Source organism: Gavia stellata, chromosome 36 (genome assembly GCF_030936135.1).
Source record: "Gavia stellata isolate bGavSte3 chromosome 36, bGavSte3.hap2, whole genome shotgun sequence".
Taxonomy (NCBI): domain Eukaryota; kingdom Metazoa; phylum Chordata; class Aves; order Gaviiformes; family Gaviidae; genus Gavia; species Gavia stellata.
In genome coordinates, this window is record NC_082629.1 from 1210349 (window position 1) to 1230056 (window position 19708).

Sequence of the window (19708 nt, forward strand, 5' to 3'; positions counted from 1 at the left end):
ATCACTAGGTGAGGGCAAGGAAATAGAGCTGGGAGTCATCACTCAAAATGCCTAGATTTGGCCCGTTTCCTTTGAGCCAGAGGTGGGACTAACTCAGTAACGCTGAATTTAGATCCCTTGGATGGCTGCTGCTTGAATCCCTCTCTTTATCGTCTGCAGTCTGGATCCTGCAAGGGGCTCTATGGCAGGGACCCTTTTACCTGCGCCGACCCCCTGGGACCCCAGCGGAGTCGTGTGCTGCACAGGGCTCCCCTGTTCATGGAACGCGTTGCAGGATCAGTGTCTTGTTCCTTGAGTCCTCAGTAGGTCTGTGGGACACCAGAGCTGTTTCTCAGTGTGGTGTTGGGAGACTTAACTCTGCAGGCCCTGTTAACATCAGCAAGACTTCGGTGGCTAAACACTCACGTTCAGCTTTGGGAATACAGCCCTTGTGTGTCAGCTCTGCCAAGCGTGACCTCTTCTCTTTCAGGTGCTGAACCTGTTCTTAGCCTTGCTACTGAGCTCCTTCAGCGCAGACAACTTAGCAGCCACAGATGATGACGGGGAGATGAACAACCTGCAGATTTCTGTTATTCGCATCAAGAAGGGCATTGCCTGGACCAAAGCAAAAGTGCGTGAGTTCATGCAGGCTCATTTCAAGCAGAGAGAGGCAGATGAGGTCAAACCCTTGGATGAATTGTACGACAAGAAGGTGAACTGCATCGCTAACCATACAGGGGCTGATATCAACAGAGACATTGATTATCAGAAGAATGGCAATGGGACAACGAGCGGAATTGGGAGCAGTGTGGAGAAGTACATAATAGATGAAGATCACATGTCCTTCATCAATAACCCCAATCTCACCGTCCGGGTGCCTATTGCTGTAGGTGAATCAGATTTTGAAAATCTCAACACAGAAGATTTCAGCAGTGATACAGATCCTGATGGCAGCAAAGAGGTAGGATGAAATGCTAAAAATTCATTCTAGTCATTTGACCCTCGTGTGAGTGCCTGGAAGCATCTTGGGAGAGAGAACTACATAGTTCCAGCACAAAACTTCTGTTTATATTAAGGTGTTGTCTTTGCACTCAAGACAAGTTTCTTGTGCTCGTAGCTCTATGGAGAGCCACAAATACATATAAATATATATAATATAAATACTTAATACTGTCTGTCCTGTTAACCAGAGATGTAAGCTGGGTCAGGATCTTAATGAGGTGAACTGAGGAAACAACTTCTGTTACAGTACATTTGGCGAACAAATTGCTGAATCATCATAAAGTTTGATATTTGTTGGGAACTAATTATAGATTGGATTGGGTTTTATTTTGTGTTCAAGAAACTTGATGATACCAGCTCCTCTGAAGGTAGCACCATTGATATAAAGCCTGAAGTAGAAGAAGTCCCTGTGGAGGCACCAGAGGAGTATCTGGACCCAGACGCATGCTTCACAGAAGGTAAGCTGACCATGAGTGTAGAAAGAAGCCTCCGAGCTGTTTCAGAGACCTGTCTACTGTAAGCTTACCTTAAGGTTAGGTCTCAGTCTGGATCAGGGCTGGCTGTCAGCTTTGAGACCCTTCTTGGACCCTGCATCACAGGTGAACCAGGTATGAAGAATTTGCAAAGTGGAGGCCTTGGAGATGTAGTTGCCATTGCAAGGAGCTGGATGACCTATAGGTAGGGCAAGTTGATCTTTTGTACAACTGATGCCTTGAGTACTTAGAAGTAAAAGAATCTGGCTTCTGGTCGAGTATTTTTCCCTTCTGTCGCTGGCCTCAATGTCTTTCAGTAACTGATCCATTACAGGTATTCCCATGGCAAAGATATTTTAAATGGTTCAAGGTTATTTTATCAGCAAGTTTTCCATTCCTCTTCTGTCAAGTGCATGGATACCTCACCAAATATAACGAGCTTAATCTGTTCACAAATTGATGTTAATTCAGTTGCCCAGATACAGAAGTGGTGAAAGTAATCATAAAATCCTCAAGAAGGCCAGAGTTTTAACTGAAACTTAGCGTGTTTAATATTGTTGGCATCAAAACTGCTTCTAGACAATGACAGTTTTATGTTCTTACATGAAATCATCTGTTACCTGACAAAATTGGGGCTCATACTCCTGTGTGCACTATCCCCATTCCAGGTTGTATGCAGCGCTGTAAATGTTGTCAGGTCAATATTGAGGAAGGGCTGGGGAAGTCTTGGTGGACCTTGAGGAAGACTTGTTTTCTGATTGTGGAACATAACTGGTTTGAGACTTTCATCATCTTTATGATCCTGCTGAGCAGTGGTGCTCTGGTGAGTAAAATACAGAAATACGTGGGGGCTCAGTTGTGTTAAGCTAGGGGACATTTAATTGGGAAAGCACTATGTAGGAAATCTGGTGAAAAAGCAAGCTGTGGTGATTCCTACCTGGAAAGCAGCACAGCTCCATTGTGGTAGGTACTGTACAAAAGCCTTTATTAATGATTTTGGTTTAGTTTAAATTAAGAATGAAGACTGAAAGCCTGCAAATCTGGGTTCTGATCATAGCTTGACTGGAAACGTGAGGATTTGGGGCAAAGTCAGCCTGTATCTATGTCTCGTTTTCACATTACTGAACATGAATATTTATATTTCCTTTTCTTCACTTTCCCATGTTTGCAGAGCTTCTTGACCTCGTGGGGTTACATAGATAGAAATAATCACTATGTTTGTCTGTTTTCACACAGTACACTATTTAGTAGATAGGGTTATACAACAAACAACTTCAGGCATGCGTTACTCACGAGTTTTAGGACGGAAGCCCACAACAATTCGTCTCCCACAGTGGTAGCCTGGTTTTCTTTATGTGCACAGCTTTCGCAGTCATTAACAGTCTGATTGCCAGTGAACTCAGCCCTTTGGGATGCGCTGAGCTGCAGAGAAAACCTGCCTCTGTGTGTTACTGTAGTGATACCAGCTGCCGAACATTTAGATATAAAGGCTTGTGCTCAGATCCCTAAAAGGTAGAGAAGTTCTTGTGTTACTTATTCAGGACTTCCCTTTTTTGGTTTTTTTTTTTTGGTTTTTTTTTGGTTTGGCATTGCAGTGTTGGAACTACTAGAGCAGATAAGGTGCACTGTATAAGAAATGCAATTCCACTGCTCATCTCACTATCGCTTGAATAAGCTTCTGGATAACGACATTGAACTATGGAATAAATCTGATATAATGACACGAGTACCTGCTTATTTCCCAGGCTTTTGAGGATATTTACATAGAACAGAGAAAAACCATCCGGACCATCCTGGAGTATGCAGACAAGGTCTTCACTTACATTTTCATCCTGGAGATGTTGCTGAAATGGTGTGCTTACGGATTCGTCAAGTTCTTCACTAACGCCTGGTGCTGGCTGGATTTCCTCATTGTGGCTGTATGTATCCTCCCCTCCTTATTTCTGGTTGGAAAAAAATGTTAGGTAGAAGAATGCTGGGGTGATGTTTTCTCCTGAGAAGTGTCCTAACTGAATCATATATTTAATGAGGATTCAATCCCCGATAGCCGTAAGTTTCCAAAGCAGGGATAAAACCCTTGAGCCCTTTGAGTATTGCTAGTGTTTCCTGTGCAACTGTGGAATTTCTGCCCTGCAGGTCCTAATGAGCCTGCAGAGACAAAGGAGGGTTTTCCAGCCCTTGGCTCTTTTGCTCCGCTGAAAATACTGTTTCTAAGAGGCCTGCCTGCATGTTGAGCTACTGGAAGGTGTTAACAGTGGGAGAACTTGTGCAGACGTGGTATTCCTTGGTGACACCCTCCTTCTGTAATCATTTGTTTGCGTTATTAATGACGGGGGGATGGTGAGGCAGGCAAAATCTTCCCATCCTACCGAGGTCTGTGGCTCTGAACGTTGGGCGCATACATTTGTGAGAATCTGAGTACTTTGAAAGCTTTATTATGCAAAATGAAGTTCAACGTCATCCTTCTTCTCTTAAAAAGATCTAATGCCCAGGAGAGAAAAAGCAGGACCGTATCAAACAACAAAGACATCTTGCTGATAAGAGATTGTAGCATGAACAAGGGCAATGGTTGGTCTGGACAGTTCAGCACATGATCGCCCTGGAATTCCCCTGCTGAACTTCTCGGTTGGGAGAACAAATTTGAGAATTAAAAGAAGACAGACAATAGAGAGAAGCGTTAGCAATAAGTTTGGCTCTGAAGCACAGCAAGGGCATTTAAAATAAATTGAATTTATGCTGTCAAAAGTGGCAGAAAATTACGGAATTCAATAGGACTTGAATTCCAAAGAATCACAAAAAAAGGAACTTTAGAACCCCAAGTGCTTGGATTCTTTTAAAAAGTTTCATCACATCCAGTTGTGAATCAATGTCCTTAGTGAATACCCCAAGAGCAAGTATAAGAAAAAAAATTAAAAATTTCTCCAAGCTTCTCATTTGGAACATTTTGAATATGATTCAGTTATGCCAAGTTGCTGTTCAGTGACATTATCACTCTGGAAATATTTCTGAGTAGGTGGAGGAACTATGCTTGGAATTCAGGGGCAGAAGTGACTCAAGATGTCTACGTTTCCTGTGGAAAACGGAATTTTTTAATTTTTTTTTTTTTTTTTTAAAAAGTCCTTTCTGATCCCCTTAACACCTTTCCTTTTAACACACATCTTGAGGTAGCAACTCTTCTTTTCTGAAAATAACCCTGTATCTCTTCCGCTGCCTGAAGATGAAGTACGAGTGCTAACATGGAAACTAATGCGAGATCCCATCTATTCTTCTGCACTGCTTTGAGGAGGGTGTTTCAGCAAATGAAATTCTGTATTAAATTACAGGGGTACTGTATTAAAAAGACGACCAGCAGCTGAGCACAAAAATAGCATTCACAGTCCTTGTGCTTCATGTTGTGGGTTGAATTCCAGCTGCTGCAAAGTGCAGTTTAATTGCCAGATGTGTTACAAGTTTCAGTTGCTTCCCAAGTATCTGGCTGCTGGTGCAGGAAAGATAAGGAACTTCCCAGTCAGGTAACACATTTACAGGGAGTGAACAAGTGCCTTTGTACAAGGAACCTGAATTCACAGTGCTTCAGGAGAAATTTCTCTTTTCACGTGGTATCATAGACAGGAGAGTTGCACATTTTTGTCTGCAAAAAATCTGAAATGTGAATTCGAGATGCCAAAATATGACTCGACAAAATCTCAGCTATGCATCGTGTCCTGTATCTGTTAAATCACTTTTTTTTTTCCCCAAATTTTCTAATGTGACGTAGACGGGGTTCGAGTGAAGTCAGGATGGCAGCCGTAAATAATAGAGAATAAGCCTTTGCATCATAACAACGCTCTTGAATGTTATTTTTCAGGTTTGATAGCATTGTCAAATAACCCTCCTCCTCTGATTCCCAAAGCTTGCTGGGTGTATTTGTGAAGACAGAGTCTTTTTCTGGGTAATAATGAAGGCTTCTGCTTTTCAGTCAATCTGGAATGCCTTTTGTCTGACATCGGTGCCTGCTGTGTCTTCTGTCGGAGTGTCCCGAGAGAATAATACTGAAAAGACCCCATGAAAGCTAAAACAGCCTGTAGACATTTTACTGCCGTTGCGTTAGTTCCCCGCTCGGGAGTGAGGCATTATCCCAAGGGGAAGAAGCTCTAAAAGTGAGGATTCAGTGAAGCCTGTGCCCTGTATTATATTTATGGGGTAAAATGCTGTCGTTCACTGTATATGGACCTTATAGCCCATACCTCCAAATCCCATGCCTGTTTTGAAATTTGGGGCCAGGACTTTAATGTACCGGTGTTGCTGTGGGCTTGGTCCTGTCCCGAGTAGGCTGGTTTTGCTTCACAAAGGCTTTGTTGTAAACCTTTGGGACACCCCGGCATGTTTTTAATCAGGGTAATTTTAAAATCAGAAAACCACATTGAAAAACCAAAGAGCCACGTTGCCATATATTGTGGCCACTTATTTTGAGGCAGATAAGGAAGACAGAAAAAGCGTGAAGCACGTGCACAAACAGTAAACTAAGATGAAATCTCTAAGTTTTCCTGCATGTTCATGCATTTGAAATCCGGTCCTGAGATTTCCTTGGAATGTGTGTGGAATAAGGATCGTCCTTGTAATTAATTTCACATTATTATCTTAATATCCCTTTTTTAACAAAGAACGATAAATAGGAGGTATCCTGTTCTGAGAATGAAGCTAAAAAACACCGCCTGTTATAGGAGGAGGTCTCGTGTTTTTCCATTATTTGTTACTGTATATTGATGTCTTTCTTTTTTTCCTTAAAAAAGGTTGACATATCTGTTCTTATCTGTGTCTGTAATGTGATACTAGCCAAAAATGGAAGATAGTGGGATGCCGATGAAATGGTGTCTGTAGATACTCTTTACACACGGCCAAGTCACGTCTGATCTAATCTAAAGAGTTTTCCCTTGGCTCGCGTGGGAAATGGACTGCTGCCCTAAACGCACGTGCCAGGTCAAAAAGTAGATGGCCCCACGTTTTCAGGCTTTTGGTAATACAGGGCTTAATCCTGCGGGACCCTGAGCTGCCCTCGGGACCGGTTGGTTAAGGAGATTCAGTAACACGCAAGTGTAGAGCCTAAATCTGATTGCAGGCTGCTAAAGAAAATAGGTTGTCTTTGTGGTTGTGGTGTTGAAAAATGGCTGTATGCAAGCTGTCCCCAGCTGTGTCACAGCGTCAGTGCCTGAGCCCGAGCAGCCACGCCGTCGCTGTGCACCTCGGTTTGCCCAGCTGTGAGATGGGCTTACCCATCCTCATCCTCCCTCAGAGACGCTCGCAAATGTCACTGCAGCTTGAGGCAGGCAAAAAAAGCGCGCGAGAGTTGCTCAGTGTTGCAAGCAGAAAAACCACACCCATCCTTGGCTTTTCAGGCAGTAAAAGGTGGAATCGGCTGCCTCAGCACCGTGTGTGGCGGGGTCAGCGGTCACGTTTTTCAGAATTACTTTGGCAGAAGCAAGCTCAGGCACACGTCCCGTCCCTGAGGCCATTGCCACGGCTGAAGCACCACCACTCAGCGTGAGCACGGTGGCTTGCTATACGAGTTGAGCGCAGTTTGTGCAGTGTGTGTATTTATCTGTATTCTTTCTCATAGGTACCTTTAAAATTTGTCTGGCTTAAATTTAATGGGAGCTGCTGGGATCCTGCAGACAGTAAAGGGCGAGGGTAAGGTTTTTGTCATCGTTTGGGCTCTTCCTTCCGACAGACCCCTTCTCCGTCTGTGTGTCTCTGCCTCTCTCTCACTTATCTTTCCCCTATGTTCTTTTCTTATGCCTTTCTCAACCGCATTATTTCCTTCCAGGTCGTTTCAGTCAAGTGAAGTAGGCAGCTGGTGTCATGTCTTCGGTATTTATTATGGGGGCCGCCCAGGCTGGCAGTCTGGGCTGGGCAATCAGTGCTAGGGGATTCATTCTAACAGTCTGGAACCTTTTTTTTCTTTTTCTTTTTCTTTTTTTCTTTCTTTTTTTTTTCTTTCTATTTTCTGTGTAGGTCTCTTTAGTCAGCCTTATAGCTAATGCCCTGGGCTACTCGGAACTAGGTGCCATAAAGTCCCTTAGGACACTAAGAGCTTTGAGGCCTTTAAGAGCGTTGTCCCGATTTGAGGGGATGAGGGTAAGATGCCATTAGCAGCTGATCCTTCTGCATGCCTGTGGAGCGGTTTTTTTTAAGCATGCTAGAACTGATCAAAACTGGTGGAAAGAAAATTCCAAACAGAATCATGATGCAGCTGCTGACTCGATCACCTCTACCGTGGATGTCCCCTCACCCTGCCCACCGCTGCACCCTTCCCTCTTAAGAAAGGGAGATGCATTAAGCTGCCTCATTACATTAATTACTGGCCCAAACCACATGCCATTTGTAGACGATGTTAACACTTGGCTGTTCTCATTTAGCCTGGCTTTTACCTCTAGCATCCGAGGGGGCTTCTCAGCTGTAACTTTTTTTATCTAGGGAGAATCACCAGGTGCAAAGAAGCAGAATTTGAACCACCGCATGTCTCCAGCCCCTGTAGGTGTTGGCCGCTGGTGGAATTGGATTGAAAGACTATATCGGAGGGGTTTTTAAAAATACAATCCGCCTGCAAGGGGGTAAAAAGCTGCTTCCTTTCTCAGATCGCTCAGGCCTTCAGGAAGGGACTGGCGGGGAGCTCAGCTGTTTGAAAAAAAGGCTTTGGTTTAATTCCTCTTGTTGCACCTTGTTGTTCTCGGTCCAGTCTGGTGGTGACTGGCAGCCTTGTCTGATAGCGAAGCTTTTCCTTTCCACTCCCTCCCTTTTACCACGCTTTATGGTCCCCTGTCCTGTCACTGTGGAACTAGCAACGAAGCACAAGCAAAGCATTGAACTTAACAAGCTTTCCTCAAATTGTTAGACAGCACCACTGTCTTGGGGATTGGAAATTACTGCAGTGTCTCGTTACTTTGCCACTAATATTCTGTATTTTGGTGCTTTTTTCCCATTTGGGATTGAAATAGTCTTACAAGAACATGCAAAGAAACTGTATGTTTCTGTTAAGTGAAGGGTATGTTGTATTAACGGGTTTCCCAGTTGCTCTTAGAACAATAATGTAGGTCCTCTGTGCAAAATCCCAGTTTGCTCACAATTAGAGATACTACAAGCGATGAAATTATATATTTTAAAAAAAGGGAAGGGAATAGCAGTCGCACAGTTTTACTTCAGGGTCTGACTGGAGAGATTCCGCCTGGATCCTTCTGATCGCCTTGGAATTTGCTGTAGTGTAACTGAGCACAAAATACAGCACAAGAGAGGCGATGATCAGGAATCCTCAAATTCCGTAGGAAGTGATAGAAGTCAGTGGTACCATAACAGACCCAAAGAGGGTTGTTTCTTCCCTAGTATGTTACCCTGTGTCAGTTAGCCTAATTCTAAACTTTATTCTGTAATAGAGGCACAAAGGATGAAAACTTTTCCATCAGCACAAAGCCAGAGCTTTTGCTGGGCGGGGTTCAGGTCCCGCCTGAGCGTATGATCACGAAGGAAAAGACCTAGCGCTAAACCTGTAGATGTTAAAAGCTGGGTTTAAGCCGTGCTGGAGAGAAGCTGTGATTTCTAATGCGCAATCAGGAAAGTCTCATGCTTAAAGTGGGGGGATAGAGTTACGACTGCGGCCCCATTAGCTACCTAAACCCAATTATTTTTCCTTTGTTTTGACTTGAAGACAAGTGTTGCTGCCCCGTACGACCAGAACAATTCTTCTGAGCCAGAGAATAGAGATTTGAAATGCCTTTGCAAAGGAAACCTAAAATGTAGTTCTTTGCTTTTCTCTACTCCATAGTAATCTGCATTTTCAAGAGCTTGCTCTGCTCTTAAATTATTCAGGAAGTTTGACAGTAATGCTATGAAACGTGCATGCGTTTTTGTCAGTCTGCACACAAAAGCCATGTTCCTTCTCTCAGATCTTTTTGAATGCTGTATAAATTTAATGTACTTGTAAGTGACAGTATTTCAGGAGGCTATGACGCTTTTTTCGCTTCCCGTGATGAACTGGAATAAAGCAGCGTATTGATATCCGAAGGATCTTAAACCAAGCGGGCGTACTGCTGTTGTGCTGGTGTCCAGCAGCAGAGCATCCTCTTTGGATGAAGGGAGAGCGAAAGCAAAAGCATTCTGTACAGAGCCCGTCTGGAGGGCCTGACTCTAACCTGTGTCTGTGCACCTTGCTGGGTGTACAGTGATGAATTCATGACATCATTTAACAGTTCTTATAATGCTACATCACTGTTTTCTTCGATTTTCCTTCATGCTTACTACGGTGGAGGACAGGTACTTGCTGCAGAGCTTATCATGCGCGTGGTGGCTGCATCCAGCAAACGGATGTTGTAGGAGGAGAGGGGACACTTGATGGTGGCCGGGAGCAGTTGTGACTCAGGTGCTACTACTTGAGGACTCCCAAACCACCGTGTATTGAGAAGTCTTTCAAAACTAAGGCAAAGGGGTAAAAACAGTTTAGATTCTGTTCATCTATTAAAGGGATCTAAATTAGGTGAGCATAATAAAAGATTTAATACCCTGCTGACCTAACTCTATTAAAAGCCTGATAGCTTACATTTTGTCACGTGTTGGCCAGGGATGCTTAGGGACATGGTGCTCCCAAACTCTGAAAGGCTAAAATTAGGAGATGGTGGAAGATAGGAGCTCTGACGAAACCCATTATCGCTTCCCGCTGTGTTTGCTGCGGTTTGGAGGAAGGAACATGGCTTTTCTGTCTTCTTGAGCCTGCATAGCTGCATGCTCAGCTGTCTGCCTGAGACAACATGATTGGCCTTGCTTAGTCACAAATATGATCTTGATGTTTACAGCGACTCGCTGCTTAGTCTTAACAGAGCAATGCCGGGCTTGGTCCTGTCCCCACCGAAGTCGGTGCCACGCAGTTTGCTGGTGACCTCGGTGGGAGCAGGAGGCAGGCTTTGAAGTGATAACAGCCTTGTTTGAAAGTGGGGAATGGCCGTAAGGGCCACTGGCTGATAAGACCCATCCAATCCATGAGCAAAAGTGTCCTCAAACTTGGCTCTGTGAAAATTTTAGCTAGGAGCCTGTTTGTTCCTAAGAAGAGAGTCTGAGCCTCACTCAGTAATGCCCCCCGCTCCCTTTTGGCAACTAAAATTATTTAAGGTAATTGTTGTTTAACTCAAGAAGTAACGATCCAAAATGAAACCCAGTAAATGTAACAACCTGGCCTGTTTTGGTTTAAAAACAGAGCTTCAGTAGATGGCTTTTAAGCAGAATCTTTTACCACTTGGAATAAGTTCACTGCCAACTTCTGCGTGGAGTAAACGCCACAGATCTGTCAGTGGCCTTACCTCCTATTCCCCCCCCAAAAACAGCTGTATTGATGCTTGCTGTTTCCTGCCTTCTGTTTTATACTGAAACTTTTTCCCACCCCTTCCAACACAGGTGGTTGTCAACGCCTTGGTTGGCGCTATCCCTTCCATTATGAATGTGTTGTTGGTCTGCCTTATCTTCTGGCTGATTTTCAGCATTATGGGGGTTAACCTGTTTGCCGGGAAATATCATTACTGCTTTAACGAAACAGCTGAGGAGCGCTTTGAAATAGATATTGTTAACAACAAGACAGACTGCGAAGCACTGATGCCGCCCAACTCCACTGAGATCCGATGGAAGAATGTGAAAATTAACTTTGACAACGTTGGGGCAGGATATCTGGCTCTTCTGCAAGTTGTAAGTTTTGCTTTCACCATCGCCCTAGTAGTGGTAAATAAAAGCTTCATGCATTTCGACGGCTCCCCTCTCTCCATGAAATACAGCATCCCATTAATCCCACTCGGGTTTGGGTCTGGAATAAAATTGCTGGTTTATCTTTCATCCCTTTGCCTAGTATTGGTCTCCCAGCACAGCGAGTGGCCCCAACTTTACTCTTCAAAGAGTCTACCAAACCTTCCATGAGACAACAGTAAACCTGTTTAGATTCATTTATCACAGAATCATAGAATAGTTTGGGTTGAAAGGGACCTTCAAGGGTCATCCAGTCCAGCCCCCCTGCAATGAGCAGGGACATCCCCAACTAGATCCGGCTGCCCAGGGCCCCGTCCAACCTGACCTTGAGTGTTTCCAGGGATGGGGCATCTACCACCTCTCTGGGCAACCTGTGCCAGCGCCTCGCCACCCTCAGTGTGAAAAAAGTCTTCCTTATGGCTAGTCTAAATCTACCCTCTTTGAGTTTAAAACTGTTACCCTTTGTTCTATCAAAAGGCCCTGCTAAAAAGTTTGTCCCCGTCTTTCTTATAAGCCCCCTTTAAATACTGAAAGCAATAAGGTCTCCCGGAGCCTTCTCTTCTCCAGGCTGAACACCCCCAACTCTCCCAGCCTGTCCTCACAGCAGAGCTGTTCCAGCCCTCTGACCATTTCTGTGGCCTCCTCTGGCCCCGCTCCAACAGGTCCATGTCTTTCCTGTGCTAGGGACCCCAGAGCTGGATGCAGTGCTCCAGGGGGGTCTCACCGGAGCGGAGCAGAGGGGCGGAATCCCCTCCCTTGACCTGCTGGCCACGCTGGGTCGGCTGCAGCCCAGGATACGGTTGGCTTTCTGGGCTGTGAGCGCACATTGTCGGCTCGTGTCCAGCTTTTCATCCACCAGTACCCCCAAGTCCTTCTCGGCAGGGCTGCTCGCAACCCCTTCATCCCCCAGCCTGCATGGATACCGGGGGTTGCCCCGACCTGGGTGCAGGACCTGGCACTCGCCCTTGTTGAACTTCGTGAGGTTCACACGGGCCCGCTTCTCGAGCTTGATTCATTTCATTAAGATTAAATGCAAAGAGAAATATTTAAGTAATGTTAAACTTCAGTATGCAGCGCGATCAGGAGTGCCAGGGAATCCTTGACATAGCTGCCACAAATCAGACTTGTTCTTTTACTTTGGGTGAATTCTGTCTAAGAGAACCTGTTTTTTCTTTGCTAGGCTACTTTCAAGGGCTGGATGGACATCATGTATGCAGCAGTAGATTCCAGAAAGGTAAAGTGCATGACTACAAACTCACCCCCCAGTATTTCACTCTGCTATTTTGCTTTGGCAAAATCAGTTTGGTAAAAATTGTAGAACTATGCTTAGGTTATGTATTTAATGCTGTGATTGTTTCATTTGCTCTGTTAGTGTGGTAAGTTAAAAGGTGCTTAAGAAAATCCCGAAAAGGGCAGGGTTCTTCTGGTTGCTTTAGGGGCAGGGAAACTCCTGCTGGAGTAGAAATACAGTGAAGAAAGGAATACAGTGAAGTTATATATGTCATCATCAGAATAAATTATGGGGAGGAATTAGCCAGAAGGTCCTCCGTGAGCCTTGCATCTGCATGGGAGCCCAAGTGTCGTTTTGAATCCAATTTTGAAATTATGTCTGGGTTGGAGCTCTTTCTTCAGGCACTTTTCTTGTTCTTGCATGCTGGAATCATGCAAATACCATTACTTCCTTTTTGCTTTCTAATTTTCTTTCCTTCTCTTCTCTTCTCTTGGTTTTATATGAAAAGATTTTTAAATGGATTTTCTTGTCCTACGCTGAATGCAGGGCTGGAAACAACTAGCATGACTATGTCAGGACAGTGTAAAAAATGTTCTTCTCTTTTTGATCAGCTGATGGTCTCACACGTCCCGTTTCAAAAGAAAGATTAATGTCTTCACTTTGACTGTGCTTGTCAGTAAAATGATTATTTCCTTTGTGAGCTGCAAATTACTATATATTTTATAGGCACTGACACTGGGCATTTCACTCATTTACAGTGAAAGTCAGTTTAAACAACTGTAGCATATTTCTGAAAATTAGATCACCATCCTCCTGCTATATACATACAATATACATGCATATACTTCTGCTTTACTTTAAACAGTGTGAGAACATAGTTTTCCATACCTAACTGCAGCTTTATAAAGCATGACAGCCTTACATGGGAATACTTGGAAACATGACCAGTCTCATTTTGACTGTATTTGTATGAGGTCTTTGAAATGTCATTTATTTCTCTTCTCATCTCCCATTCAGCAAGAAGAGCAACCCAAGTATGAGGACAACATTTACATGTACATATACTTTGTTATCTTCATTATCTTCGGCTCCTTTTTCACCCTGAACTTGTTCATTGGTGTCATCATTGACAACTTCAATCAACAAAAGAAAAAGATAAGTGATCTGTGTTTGCTGATGAGTAGGGGAGCTGAGACCTGTTAGAGGAACGTTGAGTCTTCAGGCTGATGGGGTTTTTCTGCAAAATGAAGGCCGAGGACCTTCAGGCTGGGGCACAAACCTCCCCACGTAGAGCTGTGGGCTGCAGAACCGCTGTGACCCTTAGTGCCTCAGCCAGCCCCACTGAGACTGGCAGAACAGGCTTGGGGAGTACAAGAGGCAGCCCAAACCTTCCTGTGAAACTCTAGCCAGATTAGACATTTTCCCTAGACTACGCTTTCATGCGTTTCTGTTTTTTTTCACCTTGACTAAACTATACAGGCTGGAAGTAAGATGTCTTCGTTGCCCCTCCCTCCCTCTCTCATACACTGCTTTTCTTCTCTGTAAATCAAGCTGAGGATTTGCCCGTATGCAGTACCTGCTAAATGGCCTGACACCTCTGCTACCTGTTTATCACAAATGAGATAGAGGAGATGGGGAAGGACATAGTGCAGTAAAACAGGTTATTCATAGGAAAAAAACTCAATTTTCTTTAAAGGAAAATCAGTACGCCTTGGGTATTAGTATAAGTTATTTCTGTCTAAAATAGCTGCCACCAACTTCCCATATGGCAGGTATCCTCATGACTTAGCTAGGATGTTATTCCTTTCCCTTCTGGTGTATGAGCTGATTGTAACCAGTTTTCCTTTTGCCCCTTTACTTTGGAGGTCAAGATATTTTCATGACAGAAGAACAAAAGAAGTACTATAATGCCATGAAAAAACTGGGCTCGAAGAAGCCTCAAAAACCTATTCCCCGACCTCTGGTGAGTATGTTATAAAGGGAACTGAAGGAAAAAACCTGCAGAGTAGACTTTCAAAGGAGCTTTGGCTCCAAAAGCATCCTTTGTCCTAACTGATGCTGGACTCAACATCGGCACGTTCTTGTCATTGTAATTCAGGTATGATCTGAGAAAGGTTAAAATGCTGCAGCTGTGGTTGATGTTAATGCGTTGGCTCATTTGAGTCGACAAAACAACTGAAAACCCTCTCTGGCTGAGAGGCTGTAGATGGAGAGTAGGAGGCCTCCTGGCATTAGCGAGTGGGATCTTGGACAATTAGGCAGCCTTGTGGGTTGCATTGATCGAGCCCTAAGCACACTTCCCTGCTTTCTGAAAGGCTTCGGGTGTGATACTGGGTGAGTCCTTCAGATGCTGCTGTGGATAAGGCATCCCACTGCTCTGCCTGCTGCTGGAACTAGGCTGCTACCATGATGCAAGGGAGGCGGTTGAAATCTAGTTCAGGTACTCTGCAGCCAGTCACCACTGCAAGGTAGACCTGGCTGCATTCTCCAGTTGTGATTGGAAGGACATCACCCTGCCTTTGGTCTCAACGGAGAGGAACATAGGCTGGTAATAGGGTTGTGGTAGCATGTTTGGCATATAAATAATAGCATTTTCCTACCTTTCCCACAAACATTGAATTGTGGCTAGAGTTTGCCTTGAAAGCTTCATAAGATACTGAAAAACGATGTCCTCACCCATGTGTCCACCAACAATAAAATAATTTGTTGACTAATGATAGATTTTTATTCAGACGTGTTTGGTTCATTGTCTCTCTCCTTTGCACAGAACCGCATTCAAGGAGCTGTCTTTGACTTTGTCACTCAGCAAGCATTTGATATAGTCATCATGATGCTCATTTGCCTCAACATGGTGACCATGATGGTGGAGACGGACACACAAAGCAAGCAGATGGAGGACATCCTTTACTGGATCAACCTGGTGTTTGTCATCTTCTTCACCTGTGAGTGTGTGCTGAAGATGTTCGCCTTGCGGCACTATTATTTCACCATCGGGTGGAACATTTTTGACTTCGTGGTTGTGATTCTGTCCATCGTGGGTAAGTGCAACACCAATTAGATAGAGGTCTGTGAGTGCTAGGCTGTCTTGGTGTTTGCAGAGCAGAGCATGTTCTTGGTTTTGAGGGGGATATATAGGTATCAGGACTTCTAGGTTCTCTTTTTAGCCTTGTGAAGAGACTGTGGCAGAATTTGGCAGCTTGAAGTCCTGACTAATGCGCTCTCCTCCCTCTGTTCTGGCATTCATTTCCAGTTGTATGGAGTAAAACACTTGACAATTACTCTCCCTGTCTTTAAAAACAGAAATTTTACTCACCTCATCAGAATGTTATAATGCTTACTAATCACTGAAAATAGCATTGCAGTGCTTCCTACATCAGCATGTGATTTGCACTCTTGTTTTCAGTTTGGTTGAATGTTGAATCAACCAGTTTCCTCCAACAGGTTTTTGGCTTTTAGTTTTTGTTTTTAATCTGTAAAATATGCATAACCTCACAAATACAACAGGGTCGCTGAGGAAGCTTGGCTGGATGCAGCTCTGCCCAGGCATACTGACAAAAGAACATTTAGAGACAGTCCTGCAGTACAAAACTCAGATCCAGGTTTGTCTGCTGCTAGAAATAAGGTTTATCTTACATACTTTTAACACCTTCAAAATAGAGTCCATAGCCTGACTCCCATGGCAGAGTTAGACACCAAGAGCGAGACACCTCCAAGAAACAACTCATCCATCCTTATCCAGGTGGAACGAATCACTCTGAAGCTGCGCCTCTCTCCCTCTCCATTTAGGAGAACTATTTAGGGAGCCGGAGCAGCTAGCTAAGACTTAGCTGCCTGACGGTGAGGCCTCTTAATCCCAGACCCCCTTTGAAAATCTGACCAAGGTGTTCTGTGTGCCCAATCCCTTGACTAGGTGCAGAAGAAGCAGCAGACTGCACGTCCCCATTGTCACACTTGTCCCTTCTCTTCTTCTTTAGGAATGTTCCTGGCTGAAATCATTGAGAAGTATTTTGTTTCGCCCACTCTCTTCCGAGTCATCCGACTGGCTCGCATTGGACGTATCCTGCGTTTGATCAAAGGAGCCAAAGGAATCCGCACCTTGCTTTTTGCCTTAATGATGTCCTTGCCTGCCTTGTTCAACATTGGCCTCTTGCTGTTCTTGGTCATGTTCATCTTCTCCATTTTTGGCATGTCGAACTTTGCCTACGTCAAGCATGAGGCTGGCATAGATGATATGTTCAACTTTGAGACCTTTGGCAACAGCATGATCTGCTTGTTCCAGATCACCACGTCAGCTGGTTGGGATGGCCTGCTGCTGCCAATCCTAAACCGGCCTCCAGACTGCGACCTAGACAAGGAGCACCCCGGGAGTGGTTTTAAGGGGGATTGTGGGAACCCTTCGGTGGGGATATTTTTCTTTGTGAGTTACATCATCATCTCCTTCCTGATCGTGGTCAACATGTACATTGCCATCATCCTGGAGAACTTCAGTGTGGCGACAGAGGAGAGTGCAGACCCACTGAGTGAGGACGACTTTGAGACCTTCTACGAGATCTGGGAAAAGTTCGACCCCGATGCCACGCAGTTCATAGAGTACAGCAAGCTCGCAGACTTTGCTGATGCTTTGGAACATCCTCTCCGCGTCCCAAAACCCAACACCATTGAACTCATTGCCATGGACCTGCCTATGGTAAGTGGAGACAGGATCCACTGTTTAGACATCCTGTTTGCCTTCACCAAACGTGTCCTGGGGGACAGTGGAGAGCTGGATATACTGAGACAACAGATGGAGGAACGATTTGTGGCGTCCAACCCTTCCAAAGTGTCTTATGAGCCTATCACAACTACGCTCCGGCGTAAGCAGGAAGAAGTTTCAGCAGTGGTTATCCAGAGGGCTTACAGGGCTCGCTTAGCAAGGCGGGGCTTTATTAGCCGAAGGGCTGTCTCCACAAAACTCGAAAACGGAGGAGCAAACAGGGAGAAAAAAGAAGGCACCCCATCTACTGCATCTCTCCCATCATATGACAGCGTTACCAAACCGGAGAAGGAGAAACAGCAACGGGCAGAGGAAGGAAGGCGAGAAAGAGCGAAAAGACAAAAAGACGTCAGGGAATCCAAGTGTTGAGACAAAATAATAGAATTGTACAAATTAAAATATTTGCAAGTGAAAAGATTGTTTACAGACTTCATGAAATATATCAATACAGAACAGCTGTGGAGACACTTACCTGAAGATCTTATACCAAACATAGTCTGCTTACTGTGTGACAGCGTTGCATCTAAAGCAGTGACCTACCACCTGTTTAAAGGACCCTTGTAAACAAACATTTAAACACAAAAGAGGAAAAAAAACGGATTTTCTATTGTTTGGGCAGGTGGATACTGCATGTTCCACATCAGTCAATGCAACTTAGGACAAACAAGCAAAATAAAACACACACACACACACACACATATACACACACACACACACACACACCCCCTGCTGCTGGGATTCATATATTTTCCAAAGCAGCCAAAAATGGATTTTATTTTCCCATTGTGTTGATTATTATTGAAAGAAAACCCAGAAGTCACGATGTTGAAGGGTTTGTTCATGCAAAACTAGGTTTGCATTTAGTTAAGCAGCAAAAAAAAAGGGGAAAAAAAAAGAAAAAAAGAAAAAAGTTAAAACAAGTAAAACAAAAAAAAGGAAAAAAGAAACAAACCACCCATTTAGCCCATGCCATTTAATTGTCATAGTTTATTTGATATTTATTATCTGCATTCTACTTTCTACATGGGCTTTACTTGGTTTGGGAGATGGGGTAATCGGGTACCTTCAGCCTGGAGACAGCTCAGGCTGATTTCCCCCCAAAAAGTGCTCGTTCAATGCATAGAAACGATTTGCATGATGGCATGCCGTGACCAGGAACCATGCATGAGGAACCATTAAACCACAAGACACTCAATAATCTGTCCACAGCAGTGTGTTAAGCCATAAATTTGAGGCACTCCACTGACTACCGTACACTGTATTTGGAGATAAACTGTAACGATAATCCTGCCCTTCACCGGTACCTCCCAGTTCTTAGCGATCTTTCATAGACCTGCCAGTAGGAGTTAAAAAAAAAAGCCAACAACAAAAAGAAACAAGCAGATGAAACAATTGTGTGTGTCTGTTTAACAACTTGTCTTTTTTTTCCATACAGCCATCTTTTTGCACACTGAGACATTACAAAACTAAATGCTGCTCTGGACCTCATTCAAGGGGAGATGATAAAAACTGAGAACGGCTTGTTATACTATGTCACTGTAAAACCAAAATCTAGGGCTTAAATACCAGTCAGTAAGTTCATTTGTATCCTGCAATATTTATCATTAATATTAATTATTATTCAGCCTCCATCCTGCAGCGTAGACACTTTTTTTTTTGGTAGAGATAAGTGCTAAAAAAAGTAGCATGTTACCTCTACGGGTAGAAATCTGGGGAGCTTCCCCAAAGCATTCCCGCTGGCGGGGCGGGGGGACGGGGACGTGACTCGCAGTGTCCAGTTGTCCCACGGCCGTCGGGATTCCTGCTCCGGGTGGGACGCTGAGGCGGCTTTCTGAAACCCTGAACCCTTCCTCCCTTGGTACCAGTTCTTGCAGCTCTGCACTTTGCTGCTGCGTGGGTTTTCTCACTTCTGTAGCCAGGAGGGTTTTTAACGAGACGCAGCACGGGGACGGCCACGTCCCGGGGTGGAGAGCGGCTGGCGGGCGCCTTCACCTTCTTCCCATTTCTTACGCTTTCAGACTCAAACGGCCGCGCAGGTTGGGTAGGAATCAGAGCTACCTCTTGCCTAGTCTCGCTGCAGCAGTAAATAATGCCACACAAACATCACGAGCCAAGTCCAAACATTTCTTTTTCTCGATGACCAGACTCAGACGTCCCCAGATCCCGTTTCGTGGTGTCCTCATGACTAAGCCAGCTCTCAGCCGCTGCTCCGGTTGAGATGTTTTTCTTCAGGGCCAGCGTGGGTCTCCTTGCCAGGGTAGGTCAGCAGCGCCGCAGCCCGGGCACTTTTCCACCGGCAGCTGGAAGGAGAAGCGAGGGGTCAGCGCTGCCCCCCACCTCAACGGGGCGGTGCTGAGGTTGAGCGCGGGCGTTGGAACGCGGACCAAATTAAGGCTGCCCAGAACAGCGGGGAAAATAAAAACCAAAACCCAAGACAACAGAACTTGATGGCAGGGTGAATCTCGGTTTGCGTAATCTCACAACCCCGAAAATCACAGGAGTCACTTAGAAAACAAA

General features: G+C 44.6%; 1 protein-coding gene across 5 annotated transcripts in view; it reads left to right on the top strand.

Annotated features, from left to right (window-relative positions):
* The window catches only part of SCN8A (sodium voltage-gated channel alpha subunit 8), a 45258-nt gene extending 27379 nt beyond the window's left edge, over window positions 1–17879 (top strand). For 3 of the 5 annotated variants that reach the window (XM_059832855.1, XM_059832853.1, XM_059832854.1), the window contains exons 16-26: window positions 470–940; window positions 1322–1439; window positions 2123–2277; window positions 3200–3373; window positions 7446–7568; window positions 10869–11153; window positions 12388–12441; window positions 13456–13593; window positions 14297–14401; window positions 15206–15476; window positions 16413–17879. In XM_059832855.1, coding sequence (XP_059688838.1) covers window positions 470–940; window positions 1322–1439; window positions 2123–2277; window positions 3200–3373; window positions 7446–7568; window positions 10869–11153; window positions 12388–12441; window positions 13456–13593; window positions 14297–14401; window positions 15206–15476; window positions 16413–17560 — 3042 coding nt within the window. In that variant the 3' untranslated portion in view covers window positions 17561–17879. The remainder of the gene's footprint in view (window positions 1–469; window positions 941–1321; window positions 1440–2122; window positions 2278–3199; window positions 3374–7445; window positions 7569–10868; window positions 11154–12387; window positions 12442–13455; window positions 13594–14296; window positions 14402–15205; window positions 15477–16412) is intronic. The other 2 variants (XM_059832857.1, XM_059832856.1) reach the window with 1 other exon arrangement.
* Window positions 17880–19708: the final 1829 nt, after the last annotated feature.